At 49.2% G+C, this 17,069-nt stretch overlaps 1 protein-coding gene across 1 annotated transcript in view; it reads left to right on the forward strand.

Moving 5' to 3' along the window:
* Positions 1-17,069, forward strand: part of DNAH9 (dynein axonemal heavy chain 9) — a 339,411-nt gene that overhangs the window by 105,522 nt on the left and 216,820 nt on the right. Inside the window, exons 27-28 of the mRNA XM_045487400.1 lie at positions 6,876-7,032; positions 12,638-12,742. Of these exons, the coding sequence (XP_045343356.1) occupies positions 6,876-7,032; positions 12,638-12,742 (262 nt within the window). The remainder of the gene's footprint in view (positions 1-6,875; positions 7,033-12,637; positions 12,743-17,069) is intronic.

Below are 17,069 nucleotides of genomic sequence, written 5' to 3' on the forward strand. Positions count from 1 at the left end.
CACATTTCATCTATCCAGTCACCTATTGATGGACACTTAGGTTATTTCCAGTTTGGGGCTGTCGCAAACAATGTCGCTGTGAACCTTTGCGTGCAAGTCCTCGTGTAGACGTTAAGTTTTCATTTCTCTTGGGCCGATACTCAGGAGGGGAGTTGCTTGGTGGTACGAGATCTTTATGTTGAACTTTCTGGAAAACGGGCAAACTGTTTTCCAAAGTGGCTGAATCATTTTACATCCCACCCCACCTCCCCCCACAGTAGACGGGCGTTCTCATCTCTCCACAGCCTTGATAACTTTATTATTGTCTGTCTTGTGTATTACAGCCGTCCAAGGGGGTGTGAAGTAGGATCTCATCTGAGTTTTAATTGCGATTTCCCTAATAATGCTGTTGAGCGTCTTTTCTTGTGCTCATTAGCCATTTGTCGATCTCCTCGGTGTCATCCCGTTCATGTCCTTTGCCTCCCGTTTGATCCGTTTGTCATCTCGCTGAGTTGTGAGCAGCCTTTGTATATTCTGGTTTTATGGGACATGTGTTTGCAAGTATTGTATCCCCATCTGCCGCTTCCCTTTTTACTTTCCGAACGGTGTCTTTTGAGGCGCAAGAGTGGTTAATTTGTGTGAGGTCCAATCTGTCAAGCTTTTCTTTTTGGACCATGCTTTAGGTGTCGTAGCTAAGAAATCTTTGCTTGATTCCACTGTGTCTCTGCCTTTTCACTTGTGTATAGAATGAAACTCACCTTTATGAAGTTATCTCTTATGCTGCCCATCGACTGCCCTATATTAGAAAAATTCTGAGAACTTTAGTCTTGATTCTCTTGACTTTTCTAAGTCACTACTAGAATTTCCAAACGTATCTGAGACATAAATATGAAGCATAATTAGACCTACTCAGGCTTCGTTACTAAGCACGCTGTTATTTTTGTTCCAGAGATCATGTGTCAGTCATTGCTCTGTGTTCTGTCATATTTTGAGAAAGACATTTACCAAGTCGTAGGGGCAAAGAGAAAGATGAGCACTGGGTGAGGGACGATCTCATAACCAAATGGCATAAGCAACAGATCTTAGAATCGGGGCCATGTATGCTGAAGACAACATTCGTATTTAAACATTAAAATGTTATGGGGTAGCTGGGTGGCTCAGCCAGTTAAGTGTCCGACTTCAGCTCAGGTCACGATCTCACGGTTTGTGAGTTCGAGCCCCGTGTCGGGCTGTGTGCTGACAGCTCGGAGCCTGGAGCCTGCTCCAGATTCTGTGTCTCCCTTGCAAGTGCTTGGAAGGTTAACTTACATTTATCCTTCCTAAATTTTACCCTGTTGGATCTACCCCTATCATTTTCGACTGTTAGGATTATTTTGAACTCAGTCTATGTTGCATGTAATCGATTATTTCTTAATCCAAGTTACTCATAAAAATGTTGACTATCATGGACCCGAGTCCTGCTGGTCACGCTAGAGGGACCCCCTGCCGGGGAGATATTGTTGCAATCCGTTCATTCTTATGAATAATCATCATCCATGTTATGATTATTGAACCGTGTGGTAGGTAGAATTCTAAGGATGATCCCCATGATCTTTTCCCCTGTATGATCTCCTCCCCTTTGAGTATGGGTGAAAACTATACATATGATCATGTCATTCCAATGATAATGCTTTGCTTTACAGCAAGAGGGAAATAATTCAAGTGGACCCAATGTCATCATGTGAGACCTGGAAAGTAGAGTTCTCTCCTGGCCAAAGACAGAAGGGGGAATCAGAGAGATCTGAACGTGAGACAAACTTGACACACTGTTGATTTTGAAGGTAGAGGGAGCCATGTGCAAAGATGATAGAAAGGCCCAGAGGAGCTGAGCTATCCCCTGGCCAACAGTAACCAATGAGGACCTCAGTCTTCCAACTGGTAGGAACTTAATTCAACCAAGAACTCGAGTGAACTAGGAAGCAGATTCTTCCCCAGAGTGTCCAGATAAGAGTGCAGCCAACAGTTACCTTGATTTTGGTCTTTGAGACCCTCCAGAGAGGATCCACCTGGACTTCTGACCTAAAAGAGTAAGAGAATAAGTGAGTGTTGTTTCAAGCCACTTCGTTTATGGTAATTTCTTACATGGCAGGAGAAAAACGAATACAAAACAACTATAAAGATTTCACCAACTCTAAGATGACTCAGACCACATTTCCAGGATAGCTTCGGGCTACTTATAGCTGCAATCAAGAAGCAGGGTCCTTGACAGTTTCTTTAATCTGCCAATTGAATAACTGTATTGAAACAGAAAAGCTATATTTCATATATTTTTCACCTTAAAAAAATAATACCTTAAACATGGATCGGCCTTCTTTTCGAGGCACCTTCCTATCTCTTGTCTCCTCTTATCCTCACGGAAGCCTCCTGAGGGGCGAGAAGACCAAAGCCTATGGGAGTCATTTGCGCAAAGAGAACAAGACTGACTTCCGCTTGATATTTGGAAAGCCTTTCAAGCAGTTGCAACTGGCACACTGTGGAAGGAGCTGCCTTCTGAAATCATAAACCCTGCCTCGCTGGAGGAAAAGGCTTATGTAGCCCTCCTGGAAGGATTTAATTAATGGGAAAGAGCCTGGCTTGGTTAAAAGGCCAAACCTCTGAGGTCCGTCCCGGAACAAAAGGGTCTGTCTTCCCAGGAACAACCAGACTAAATCGATCCGTATCCGTGTTGGGGCCAGCTGTCCAGGCAAGAGCGCCTCTTGGAGGAGTCCTTGCCATTCTCACAATTGCCATTGGCTCGACACAGCGAGCTTACTGAATTCCTTGGTGCAAGGCCCAAGACTGCGGGATGGATTCCAGTGACCGCTTCTGTTAAGGCACCAAGGTTTCCTTCCCTGGCTGAGTTGCGCAAACACTTTGTACTAGAGGCAACGTAGGAACCCTGTCTGACTCCAGAGCCCTCGCCTGAGACCTCGATAGCCTGATCCGCCCACCTCAGTGGAAAACAGCTGCAGACTGAAGCGGCTGGCTTAATGTTGACAGAGATGGACAGGCTGACAAGACCCCAGATTGAACTTTAGAGCAGGAGCGGATATCCCTAAGGCCTAGGACAGCCGGATGGCCCATGACCCAAGCAAAATGGCGACCCTCATGTGGAAGAGGGAGGCACTGTTTTCCTTTTGGTTTACTCATGGCCCAAGCCTAAGCCCCACTGCCCCTGCCTTAGTTATTAGTTATTATTAGCCTTAGCCCAGCTTCCCTTCCCGAAGCTCAGTCTTCCCATCTGTAAAATAGGGATTGGATTAGTTGATCTCAGAAACGCCTTCGAGCTCTAGAGTTCTGTTACTATGGGGAGAAAAATACTGTTTTGGGGGGGGGGGGGGAGAGGGCCCTCCCCCTACCCCCAAGTACTTCTTCTGGAGATCATCAGAAGCTCAGCAGTAGATACTCCGGAAGAGATTGACACCCGGCTCCAAGGGTTTCTTCCCAGAGATTCTTGAGTTTTCTGTGCGAATTCTATTTCTGCAAACCCTTGTGTTTCTGGACTCCTGGACTCCTCGAGAGCCCTGCAGCTCTATGGAGAAGAGGCCTGGGTCCCCCTCTGGCCGGCAGAGGAGGCTGCCGTGGACAGATCAGGGGTGGGAGAGAGTGGGGAGGTGAGTTGGCCGGAGGCCGGGGAGTCTGCCAGTCCGGGCAGCTGCCTTTCCTCCTGGGAGGTTCAGGGCTGCAACAGCCCCTGGAAAGTTCTAGAAGAAGCCGAGGCTCGGGTGGGTAGAAGGCACCGGGGCCAATCTGGAGTCAGAACTCAGCCCCTGAGAGCAGGTATGGTCTCTGTTAGGACTCAGCTAGGAGTGTCTGAGAGAGGAGAGAAGCACCCTGGGGGAGCCCAGCTCACCAGCCCTGAAATGCAGCCCATCAGTTGAGCCAACACCTGCCCTCACACGGGAAAACTGCCGGTGGAATAGCAGGTCCCCACACCTGTCCTGTCCACCTGGGGATCTGCCTTCCTGAGCGTCACGTGCAAAGGCTGAAATATATCTGGGAATTTTGCACTCAATTAAAGGAGAATTCAGGGGGCAGCTGGGTGGCTCAGTCGGTTAAGGATCCGATTTTGGCTCAGGTCATGATCCCACAGTTCCGTGAGTTCGAGCCCCGCATCGGGCTCTGCACTGACAGCGCAGAGCCTGCTTGGGATTCCCTCTCGCTCCCTCTCTCTCTCTGCATGCCCCCCATCACGCTTTCTCTGTCTCTCTCAAAATACATAAACTTAGAGAATTCAGGAACTCGCTCCGTCTTTCCAAAGCCATTTTGGTGTCGGTGGAGACGCAGTGGCCATCTGGCCCGAAGAGTGTTCACCTGGAACCACCGGTGAACTCTAGACATCAGATTCCAAAACAGAATTCATCTTGGAGGCCCCCTTGGGTGGCCCCTTCTGGTCCAACCTGCAGGTGGAGAGCCTATGTTATTAATTTTCTAGGTATCAAGAAGTGAGGCCAGTGGCACGGTTTTTAATGGCTTTATTGAGGTATAATTTACATGCGTTACAGTTCACCCATTACAAGGTACAATTCAATGACGGTTAGTACTTTGTAGAGTTGTGCAACCATTACCATCATCCAGTTTCAGACTTTGCCATCACCGTGTTTGTGATAATACCCTCTAGTTCGATCCACATTGTTGCAAATGGCAAGATTTCGTTCTCTTTTTTCACCACCACGTCATATTCCATTGTGTATGTGTATGTGTGTATATATATGTATATATATACCACATCTTCTTTATCTGTTCATAAGTTGGGGAACACGGGTTCTTTCCATAATTTGGCTATTGTTGATGGCGCTGCTATAAACATTGGGTTACACGTGTCCTTCAAATCAGCATTTTTGTATCCTTTGAATAAATACGTACTATGATTCCTGGGTCATAGGGTAGTTCTGTTTTTAATTTTTTGAGGAACCTCCGTACTGTTTTCCAGAGTGGCTATACCAGTTTGCATTCCCACCAATAGTGAAAGAGGGTTCCCCTTTCTCCGCACCCTTGCCAACATCTGTTGTTGCCTGAGTTGTTAACGTGAGCCGTTCTGACAGGTGTGAGGGGTGTCTCATTGTGGTTTTGATTTGTATTTCCCTGATGATGAGTGACGTTGAGCATTTTCTCATGTGTCTGTTGACCATCTGGATATTTTCTTTGGAAAAGTGTCTGTTCGTGTCTTCTTCCCATTTCTTCACTGGATTGTTTGTCTTTTGGGTGCTGAGTTTGGTAAGTTCTTGATAGATTTTGGATACCAACCCTTTATCCAATATGTCATTTGTACATATTTTCTCCCATTCCATTGGTCGTCTTTCGTTTTGATGATTGTTTCCTTTGCCGTGCAGAAGGTTTTTATCTTGATGAGGTCCCAATAGTTCATTTTTGACTTTATTTCGCTTGCCTCTGGACACATGTCAAATAAGTTGCTATAATGCAAGTCTGGTTTTTTTTTTTGTTTTTTGTTTTTTTTAATTTTTTTTTTCAACGTTTATTCATTTTTGGGACAGAGAGAGACAGAGCATGAACGGGGGAGGGGCAGAGAGAGAGGGAGATGCAGAATCGGAAACAGGCTCCAGGCTCCGAGCCATCAGCCCAGAGCCTGATGCGGGGCTCGAACCCACGGACCGCAAGATCGTGACCTGGCTGAAGTCGGACGCCTAACCGACTGTGCCACCCAGGCGCCCCAGTGCAAGTCTGTTTTAAAAAGTACCAGAAGCAAGCCTAATGCTTGTTTTTATTTTATTATCATTAGGAAAGATAGTCAAAGGAGGATTAAACAGATGGAATGACTGATGGCTTCATTCATGAATTTGTTTCATAAATAATTATTTAGGGTCTCTATGTGGCCAGAGCCGTTTCTGGAGATGAAACCACGAGTAGGACATGGCCCCACCTTCACGTGTCTTATGAAGATTGTATGAACGACGTGTGTGGTATATGTTGGACGCTGACGTGCAGGACAGTGGGGGAGGACCTCAGCTGAGGGACATGTACTCACTCCCCCCAGTGCTGAGGGGTCTGGGGATACTTAGCCGGGGAGCTAATGTCAAATATGAGCCCCAAGGGATGAGTGGCCACCACTAGGCTACTAACGACCATGTTGAGGAAGGACATGGCTCAGGAAGACTGGAAGAGCGGGAGGCTGGGTGGGGGAAGGAGAGAGGGATGAGCACAGTCCTCGTGTGTCTGAGTGTCCTCATCCGTTTGAGCTGCTATAACAAAATACAATACACCGGGGGGCTTATAAACAACAGGAATTCATTCCTCACCGTTCCGGAAGCTGGCAGGTCCCAGGTCAAGGCACCGGCACGGTCACGTTCTTGTCTGGGGCCCTTTTCTGGCTCCTAGCAGGTATCTCGTCACTGTGGGCTCACCTGGTGGCGGAAGGGACGAGGGATCCCTCTGAAGCCTCTTTTATAAGGCTGCTAATCTCATTCCTGAGGCTCCTCCTTCACGAGCTAATCGCCTTCTGAAGGCCCCACCTCCCAATTCCGTAGTCTTGGGAGGTTGGGATTTTAGCGTAGGAGCTGGGGAGGTGGGGCACACAAACCTTCAAGACAGAGCACGAGTAAGTGAGAACAGCTGTACGTGAAGGCACCTTAGAGTGTTGGGGCTGAAGGAGACACGAGAAATGGGCAATGAGCTAGAAAACTGAGCAGGGGCAAGCTCAGGGAGGGAGAATCACGATCAGAGGATTCTTCAGAGAGTGCTCCCCACAGTGCTGTGGGGAGCAGGTGGCAGTGGGGGCTCTGGCTTTCCTTTTATGGAAGCCGTTGGCCGCCATGTTCCAGAGCCTCAGCTCTAGCTCCCTAGGACCCAGCAGGGCCCAAGCCGTGGGCCGGGCCACCTGGGGCCCTGAGAATGACCGACACGCTCCCATGTTTTGACAGATGCTACATCACCCTCACTCAGTCTCTGCACCTGACCATGAGCGGAGCTCCGGCAGGACCCGCGGGCACAGGCAAGACAGAGACCACCAAGGACCTGGGCCGAGCACTGGGCGTCATGGTGTACGTGTTCAACTGCTCAGAGCAGATGGACTACAAGGTAAGGCCCGGCTGGGCGGGGGTGCCTGGGGACCGGGGGGCAGGCCACACTGGGGACCAGGCTCATCCATGCCACCCTGGCCTGGCTCAGAGACCCGGCCCTGGAGGGTTCTGCTGGCTGCATCCCGGGAGACCTGAGGATCTCTGACCCCTGGAGCTTGTTGACCTCTCCATAAGCCGATCAGCTTCCACCAATAAACTTTGCAGCCGTAGGTGGGTTATTTCATGTGGGGCTCTTCATTTTGTGACCCGTACAATGGAGAAGCTGAACATATATCTGAAGACTTAAGTTCACTGTTTGACCTAGAACCACAGAAAAACTCACAAGGGGCTACCGTAAAATCTTCACATAAAAGTCGTACTTGTGCTTTTCTGGAAAAGTGGGCATTTCCTCAGAATTTCTACAAGGGCAGGTGTGACTTCTTTTTTTTTTTTTTTTTTCATTTTATTTTATTTTTATGTTTTTATTTGATTTTTGAAAGAGAGAGAGAGAGAGAGTGTGAGTGCAAACAGGGGAGGGGCAGAGAGAGAGGAAGACACAGAATCCGAAGCAGGTTCCAGGCTCTGAGCCATCAGCACGGAGCCCGATGCGGGACTCGAACCCACAGACCGTGAGATCATGACCTGAGCCAAAGTCGGACACTTAACTGACTGAGCCCCCCGGGTGCCCCGGGCAGGTGTGACTTCTGAAGTCAGACTCGATTAACCTCCACTCCTAATCAATGATTCGATGCTCACAATGGACAAATGCAAGGGTAATGGTCTTCACTCAGGCGCTCAGCATCGTCTTCTCAAATATATTCCAAGTCCTGTGTCATAGAGAAAAGCAAGAGAAAACGACAGGCTTATAGGTCACTTCTTAGGTAGAAATATTCTGCTTACAACCAGATTTCCTATAGATGCTCTTTATAAAAAAAAATGGAATAAGATTCTCACTTTTTCATTATTTTTATTTTGTTTTCCTGTATTATTTTTGTAAACTGTCTTACGTCCCTTTTGCAACAAGATGGCACATAAATAAATTTATAGCAGGGGAAAAAATAAAACAATTGCATTAAGTAGATTAAATATTTATACATAGAAATCACGGTATGATGGGTACAAAGTAAATTTAATTTAAAAATAATTTTAGAGACTTCAAGGGAACATATAGAACTCCAAACAAGATTCATCAGCTGTAACTTTAATAATTTCTCTCGTACATAAAATTTTGCTGTGCAAAGAGTTGCAGCAGCCAAAAAGCACCATGTTTTTTTTCCCCGGGAAGCAAACAAAATGAGGATTCAGACCCCAAAACAGCTGTCTTCCCCATATTTTACTGGGTCTAAATTTTAGCATGATTGTTCTTACTGCTGGACACATTACAGTGATAGTTCTCTTTAAGCCAGGCTGAAAGAAGAAAGGTTTTCTATTTCTTTTTTTAAATTGTTTTTTCTAACGTTTATTTTTGAGAGAGAGACAGAGTGTGAGTGGGAGAGGGGCAGAGAGAGAGGGAGACACAGAATCCGAAGCGGGGCTCCAGGCTCCGAGCTGTCAGCACAGAGCTCAACGCGGGGCTCGAACCCACGAACCGTGAGATTGTGACCTGAGCCGAAGTCAGACGTTTAAGCCAACTGAGCCACCAGGCGCCCCCCAAAGTTTTTTTTTCTATTTAAACAAACAAACTCAACCTTTAAGAATTATTTTAAGTTTCTAGATTGTTCTCTAGTTGAGCAAAGGCAGCATTGACACCCAAGAGGACATTTCATTTAGATGTGGAAGACCTGGTGAATTTTGATTGAAGAAAACCAAAATATCTTCAAAGTTATGCCTGACATGTCAAGCAGGAATAGAGGAGTTCGCCCCATGGGCCAGGGGTCACCGAGGCCATCTTACCCAATTCTTCCAACACTTATTACTGAACTCTGACCCCAGCAATTCCTCTGAGAGTACAGGATGAGAGGAGGGGTCTATCCATCGTTTGTCTGGACTGTGCAACGTTCTGGTCAAGTCTAGCCTAGATCGGAGGAAGCACTGATCGGAAGAAGAACAATGGGTATGGCTGTAGTGAAACACACTAGAAGGCTAGCAGTCCCTTCCTAGGCACCAAATGTCCTTTGTAACCAACGGCCTCACTGCACTGTTTGCAAACCTCCTCTTCCCTTTGTTGTCCAGTCCTTGAGAATTATTTTCATCACAAAGCACTCTCCAGCAATCAATTTATTGAGTATCGCCATTGCTCAGCAAGCACTGTGCATCATGAGAAGATGGATGGATGGATGGATGGATGGGTGGATACATAGATGATATAAATAGACATAGGTGAGAGATGAGAAAGAGAGAGAGATGAGAGCATGATGGATAGGTGATAGATAAATGATGGATAGATACAGAGACAGACAAAGTATAACCCAGTCCACCTGGAAAGACAAGAAAGATACGTGAAATAATTAGGGGAGACCCCAAAGAGCATGCAGAATGTGTGTTTTAAGAACTCTAATCCCTGGACGACTTCAGAGACAGGGAAGAGTACAGGGCACGCTGGTCAGGAACATCCTGGAGGGTGTGAGACCAAAGGCTGTTTAAGGTTTGGGTGTCGCCAAACAGGGCACGTGCCATTTTAACACTGCCTAGCCTATGAAAACACCAAGGGTAAAGACATGACCAAGTTCTCTGTGCATCCCATTCTTCCCCTACTCCTTGCTCTGACCTCTCCCCTGACCTGTCCTCACAGGGCGTGGCTCGGATGATGGAGAAGATGGAACGGGGCTCAGGCAGAGCCTTCTGGCCCTTCCCCAGATGTCCTTCCAAAGGGTCATTCATGAAACTCACAACAACTCCGTATCTCCAGAGAAAAGCTAGCAATAAATACGGAGTCGCAGCCGAGTGCCTGAGAGGGAACAGAAAATAGGAGAGAGGGGTTCGACAAGAAGCCGGGGGGGGGGGGGGACATAAAGCCAAGGAGAGAACATGACCCTGAAGCGGTGGCCATCAGGAAGACCCTGCAGGCTTCAGAAATCAAGGGGGGGCATGATGCAAACGGATGGCATCTGAGGATGACTCCTGGGTAGCAGGACGAGTGGAAGCAGGACGGGACTGGAAGGAGGAAGATTTTTTGCTGAGAAACTTGCAGTTGTTCAAGCCAGGGAGGGTCAGCAGCCAGACATCAGGGTAGCGTAAGAGGAAAAGAAAAAAGGAGAGACTTCAAAGAATGGAATGATACCTGGTGAACATGGGGAGGGGTGGGTGGTGAAACGGGATGCGGTTGGGGTAAAGAGGAGAGATGGGCTGCAGTCGGGGACCCCCACAATTCCCCTTGCCTTCTCAATGCCACACAGAGGCATTGGGTCATCGGGCAGACACAACCACAGTGTGGAGACGAGTGGAAAAGGCAAAGTTACTGCTCCCCTCTCTTTAGTTCTGGTTGAAAAACCCATAAGCCTGGCTACATTTTCTGGAAAACATCGCAGCATTAATGCTAAGACGTTCTTTATTTTCTGGCCACGGTACTTTCCCCCGTGATCTCAATTCAAAGATGCTATTGCTGAAGCAGCAGATGTAGTTTTTTAAAAAAAAAATTTTAATGTTTCTTTATTTTTGAGAGAGAGAGAGCACAAGCAGGGGAGGAGCAGAGAGAGAGGGAGACACAGAATCCGAAGCAGGCTCCAGGCTCTGAGCCATCAGCACAGAGCCCGATGCAGGGCTCAAACCCATGAACCATGAGATCATGACCTGAGCTGAAGTCGGACGCTTAACCAACTGAGCCACCCAGGCGCCCTTTCTTCCCTCCTTTTCGAAGGCTGCCTCACATCCAGCCTAGCTTATGTGATATTAGGCTGGTTCTCCTAAAATGTTGATTTAACCATGCTTTGCTCCAAAATTCCACGGCCCCTTAGAATAATTCAAGGCTTTCCCTAACCATGGCCTCCTTTTGTGATTCAACTTTCTTTTTTTTTTTTAAGTCTATTTGAGAGAGAGCGCGTGGGAGGGGCAGAGAGAGAGGGAGAGAGCGAGAACCCTAAGCAGGCTCCACACTGCTGAGTGCAGAGCCCGATGCAGGCCTCGAACTCGCAAACCGTGAGATCGTGACCAAAGCGGAAACCAAGAGTCAGACGGGACACCCACCTGACAGAGCTACCCAGGCGCCCTTGTAATTCAATTTCCCAGCCAAGATGGCACCTTTATTTTTCTCTAGACATATCATGATTTTGGTCATCCTTTGACCATAATAATTACTTCTAGAAAGCCCTTGGCCCTTCCTTACTTTACCCTCTTCCATTCTGCCTACACGGATGCTAATAAGAGCGTTCCCAGGGTATGAAGATCCTATATAGGCTCTGTGAGATACCAACACTTCAGGTCTCCTGACTTCCCTTCTTCTCTTTGTCCACCACACTCATGTTTCCCAGCGTGCATCCCGAGAAAACCAGGATTTCCCATGAGGAAAACAAAAAAATCCTGCTCATAAAACAGACACTGACCGAATTTCGTTGCGCAGGACTTCTCAGTGCTCCCCTTAAAATCCTAACATCTGTTGTACATTGGCAACAGAGGGTTACAGAATGTGGCGTTTCCTAAACTTGATCGACCCAAACGCCTTGGCTTCAGGGAGCGTCTCCCAGATGCGGCATTCCATGAAATAAACTTGGGCGAAAGAGGTCGTGATGCCGTCTGAAATTTACCTCTTTCGGCCAAACGGATCTCTGGAGAGTGCGCTGACCCGCTCCCCTGAACAACGAAACGTCTGTGTCTTCTGTCCATCGGAACCACTGCTCACATGGCAATTTACCCCCTTTGGCTGTATGATTTCTGTCCACAACCTAACTGGAAGTCCTTAGAGGGACTGAGCCCTTCAGTGACTAGTGTGCAAGCTGTGCTCAGAGCTGACGGTCAGCGAGTGCTCGCTATGGGGGAAACGAGTGGGACTTGGCCACTATTTGCATTTTCCCAGGGCTTCGGTGATGTCTCCTTGACAGTGGCCTTGAGAGTGTCTCCCTGTAACCTTCCCCTTTGTGTTGCTTCCTGGTTTACTGGTTCACACTGAACGCCCAGGAGGTTTTTATTTTCAGGACAGATGATAGGCCATCTTCCCTTTGAAATTCTTTTCTTGCTCTCATTTGAAAAGATTTACCTGCCACTCAATTTTCTATAGATCTTATCACGTCCCCCGTCTGTCCCCAGCTTCCTATCACGCTGGGAAGCCTGGGTGTTTGGGCACGGATCTCAAGATACAGATAGAAACTTTTTTTTTATCAGTGTGTGCCAAAGGCGGAGTGGAAGGCTTTTTTTTGTCTGTATGGTGCAAAAAAAAAAAAAATAATAATAATAATATTTTATTCATTTCCTGGGATTTTGAAAGCTCCAGAATCAACAGTAACACAAGCCTGATGACATTTTGAAGGGATTTGGGTCCAGGTGTCTTGAAAAGGTTCTATTTGATCCCGTGACTTACGTTGGCACCCATAGCCGTCAAAAACGTAATTGCCCTTGAAACTTTAATAAGAGTTTCAAACCAGCGGTCTTAGGGGACTGGAAGTATCTATAACAAAAAGGATGGAAACTGACTTAGATGTGTAATGATGAACCCAGTGCTGATAGTGATTTAATCTTTGTACATTTCATTGCAGTCTTGTGGCAACATCTACAAAGGCCTCGCTCAGACCGGTGCCTGGGGCTGTTTCGATGAGTTTAATCGAATCTCTGTGGAGGTGTTATCAGTGGTGGCGGTGCAGGTATGGGGGTCGGGAGTAGGTGGGAGGCCATGGGCTTGTTGCCAGCACTGTGAAAGTCAACATCTTCTTGCTTTCAACCCTGCTTGTCCACTTCCGCGTCTCCTTCCCCCCTTGCATTTCACGTCCCTTCCTTCCTCTGCCCTCTAAGACAGACGCTGGGGCAGGATATGGGCGTCCTGTGGGTCCCTACCAAGGTGAGTCCATTTATTGGCCATGGGACTCCATTTCCTTCTCTGTAACATGTCCCCTCTGCTTCACGGGGGTGAGGAGAGCAGCAAACAAGATGGCGGAGCCCAGCTCTTTGGAAAGGCCATGGACTTTGGGAATGTCTTCCATTTTGTCACTGAGTCTGGGCAAGCTGCTCCAGCTCCCTTGGTCCAATTCACCTCATTGTATCTAAAGCAAGGATCACAGGATGAATGTTGTTGACGGAAGGAAGTCACGTTTGGGGCAGATTTATGTAAGCTGCCACTTGTCTTTCAAATTATCCAGAAAACACTCGTTCAACACCTATGGCATAGTAAGTGCTACGCTCAAAACTAGGGTGAAGGGTCCCTGGTTGAGTAGGACGTGATCCCTAAGTTTAAAACGACTTTAGTTCTTGAGGGGGACATGAGCATTCTTCGGTATTCTAGAAGTGATTTAACTCCTGACTCACAATATGGGGCAAGACTGCTAGGCCCTTCCTCTCTCCCTGCCTCCCTCCATTCCTTCCTTTCTATCTCCCTTCCTTCCCTTCCCTTCTTCCGTGTTTGTTTATTTATTTTGAGAGAAGGAAATAGAGAGTGAGCAGGGATAGGGCAGAGAGCGAGGGACAGAGAGAGTGAATCCCAAGCAGGCCTTGCACTGTCAGTGCAGAGCCTGATGCGGGGCTCGAACTCTTGAACCATGAGATCATGACCTGAGCCGAAACCAAGAGTTAGACGCTCAACTGAGCCACCCAGGCACCCCCAGACACATTATTTTTAAGCCAGACCTTAAAAAAGGTGGAGATGATGTGGATGAGGGTAAAGGTCTTCTAGACAGAGGAAGTGAGCAGACAGAGGGGGAGAGGGAGGGGGAAAATGAGCAAACTGATGTTGAAAGTCTGTCCTGTACCAGGTACTTTTCACATATCCTCACATCTGTACAAGGTGTACAAGGATGGACACACACATACACACACACACACACACACACACACACACACACGGGGTAGGGAGAGAAACCAAAGATCAGCAGAGAAAAGTAACTGGTCCCAGGGCACACTCTTGGCAGGTGGCGAGGTTAGGACTTGAACCCAGCACCCCCACCCACACTGCCCAGGTGCAGGTCTAGACACAGATATCTGTCAGATGCAAGGGATAAAATGCTAGAGGAGAAAATGAGGCTTGAGAGGCAGGTTCGAACCAAAAACAGCAGACGGGCTTAATTAAATGCCATGATGTGTACTGTCTTCAGCAGGCAACGGGGAGCCCCTGGAGGTTTCTGAAAAAGAAATTGCCCTCTGCCTGGCAGTGGTTTTAAGGAGGGGCTGAGCAGGAGGAAGATCAGTGGCTGTGAAGTCAGTGGTCTCTCCTGGGGGTCCCGATTGGAGCTGGGGCCTCAGTGGGAGCCCCCCGGCCTTCCGCATGGCCTCCCGGTCACCCCAGCAAAGCATAGCCTTTGCTGACACCTGCTCTGGGCTCCTTCCTGTAAGCCGGGTGCCCCTGTTTCCTGCTGGGGATGCTTGTGGTTTCAGAGCCCACCCCTCCCACCTCTATTGCCTCCACCAGGCAAGGCCAGCGTAAGGGTGCTTCGCGGTGGAGAACGTTGGGTGGTGATGGCACGAGGGGCTGGCGTGACGGGTGCTCCCAGCTTGTGCCTGGAGTCCATACGGTCCAACCATTTAACTTTCCCCCTACCGGTGGCTTTTATTTCCAGAGTGGCGTGTATACAGTACAGGGAAAGAGAAACAGAGCTCTGAAGGACTCTCTTTCCTTCGGGTCCAAACAAAGGGACAAGAAAGAAGTGTAGCTTGACTGCCAGTTTTCAGAGGACAGGGGCAGCGGAAGGGAGGCGGGAGGCGCTGCAGACAGAGGGTGGTCCTCGCTGGGGAAGCTGCCTGAACCAGCATCCTGACTCCCTACTCCGCGTGCCCCGGCAGGAGCCAGCCTCCGCCCCCGTCACCCCCTCCTCCAGCATGCTGACCCCACGCAACGTGCTGTCCCCGTCCAAGCAGGCTGGACTCGGAGCTGGGGGCAGGATCGCAGCCACCGCGAGGCGGAACAGCAGTGGAGCTCACAGCGCCAGCTGATTCCAAGCCCCGCCCCCCCCCCCCCCCCCCCCCCGGCCCACTTCACCTCCGGTTGCCACTGGGAGCCATAAGTGGTCAGGGGGCTCCGCAGGGTCCCTTCACTTGCCCCACGCCTCCCAAGGTCATCCGGTCTTCCAGCCCTTGATTTTGACAGCCAGTTTGGTGCTCCCATTCGTGGGCTCCTGTCTGGCCTGCTGCTCGGTGAGGCTCCTGCAGGTTGCAAAACCGAGGGCTCTTCTTCCGTTCCCGGTGCTGATCCCTTTCCTTAGGACCGTTGGATTCCGCGGGACTTAGTAGGAGCAGTAAGTCGAGTGGCTGGCCAGAGCACTCTCTTGGCCTGAAAGCCCTTGGCTAGCTTGGGTCGCAGGAGCCGATGGTGTGTGTTTCCAGGCTGCTGCCCCGGTGGCTTGAGGTCAGCTGTGGCACCTGGCGAGTGCCGCAGACCAGGGGCATTTGGTTTTCCTGGCGAGCTGCTGCTTCAACACTTACCAGCACGCCTCTGCTTTGGAAGAATGCACGTCAGGGTCGCCAGATTTTTTTTTTTTTTTAATTTTAGAGAGCCTCTGAAAGTCCAGATTTTTATGTAAAAACATCTCTAGATTTCTTGGGGCGCCCGGGTGGCTCAGTCGGTTCAGCGTCCGACTTCGGCTCAGGTCACGATCTCGCGGTCTGTGGGTTCGAGCCCCGCGTTGGACTGTGCGCTGACAGCTTGGAGCCCGGAGCCTGCTTCGGATTTGTGTCTCCCCCTCTCTCTCTCTCTCTCTCTCTCTGCCCCTTCCCCGCTCATGCTCTGTCTCTCAAAAATGAATAATGTTAAAAAAACATTTTTTTTAAACATCTCCAGGCTTCTCAAAGTTGTCAACTCACTCAATTAAAAAACAAAACAAAACAAAACAAAACAAAATCCAAACACACAAAAACCAAGACCTGAGCCGGACCAAGAAAGCACGGTGCTGGCTGCATTCACATTGCCGACTTAGGGCCAAGTTTACGCCCCTTCGCGGCCTGTGTGAATTTCAGGATAGAAGATAGAGTGACACGAATAAAATCAAGCTTTCTCAGAGTACTAAATCTCGGCCCGCCGTGGGTTCTGAGAATTGGGACGGAAGTCTAAGCTGTTCCCTGCCCTGGTGGCCGTTGGGATCGAGGACTGTCATTATAATGTGCGCCTGGGGCTTTTCTCCTTAAGCCGTCTACTGCAGATAGCGGGCAGCTCTCGCATCACCCGGGTTTTTATCTCCTTGCCCGCCATCCTCTGTTCATTCTACCTAGGTGGTGCCCACCTCCCTCCTCTCTGCTTGTCTGACTCCCTGTACCCGCTCTCCTGGCTGCTGGCCCCAGACCTCAGAGGGCCTCTCTCGTGCTCTCCAGCCCGGCTGCCTGGCTGTGACTGCCCTCGCTTGAGTAGTTACACCCGTGGTGTCCCAGCTCAGCACTGGGGGGCTTCCAGAGGGCCATCTCGCGTGTCCCTCCAAGAAGCCCAGGGGAAGAGCCACCAGGAAAGCAGTGAGAGCCAGACCGGGGTCAGCCCAGAGCTCATCTCGCGTTCCAGAGATGCTGTGAGCAGCCCCGCGTGCAGCTGGGATTTGAAAAGAAACACGTTCTTGTGGGGTGGGGTGACCCGGGCAAGGGGCGGGGAAGTGGTTGTGAGCGTGGGTCACGTTTGAAACCGCACAGCCGGTATTCAGCCCCGGTTCTGCCACTTAACTAAGCTGTGTGCTTTGGGGCAAGTTCACATCTCAAGCTCTCCGTCTGTAAAGAGGGTTAATAACAGTACGTGCCAGATGCAGTTGTAATAATTATTAAATGAGTTAATACGTGTAAGAGCCCTTGAAGCCCTACGGATAGGAGGCGTGCGACAAATATTAGTCACTGTGATGGTGCTGATTATGGTGGTGGCCATGATGTTGGTGATCACTATCGTCGTTGCCTGAACACGGCCGGAAACGGGTTGAAGGGAAGCAGAAGGCAGGGGGATACAGAGCAGGGAAAGAGGGTCCACGCCCAGGTCTATCCAGTCTCCCCGACACCCTTCGCTCCTTCTCAGCTGGC

This window comes from Leopardus geoffroyi, chromosome E1 (genome assembly GCF_018350155.1).
Source record: "Leopardus geoffroyi isolate Oge1 chromosome E1, O.geoffroyi_Oge1_pat1.0, whole genome shotgun sequence".
Lineage (NCBI taxonomy): Eukaryota > Metazoa > Chordata > Mammalia > Carnivora > Felidae > Leopardus > Leopardus geoffroyi.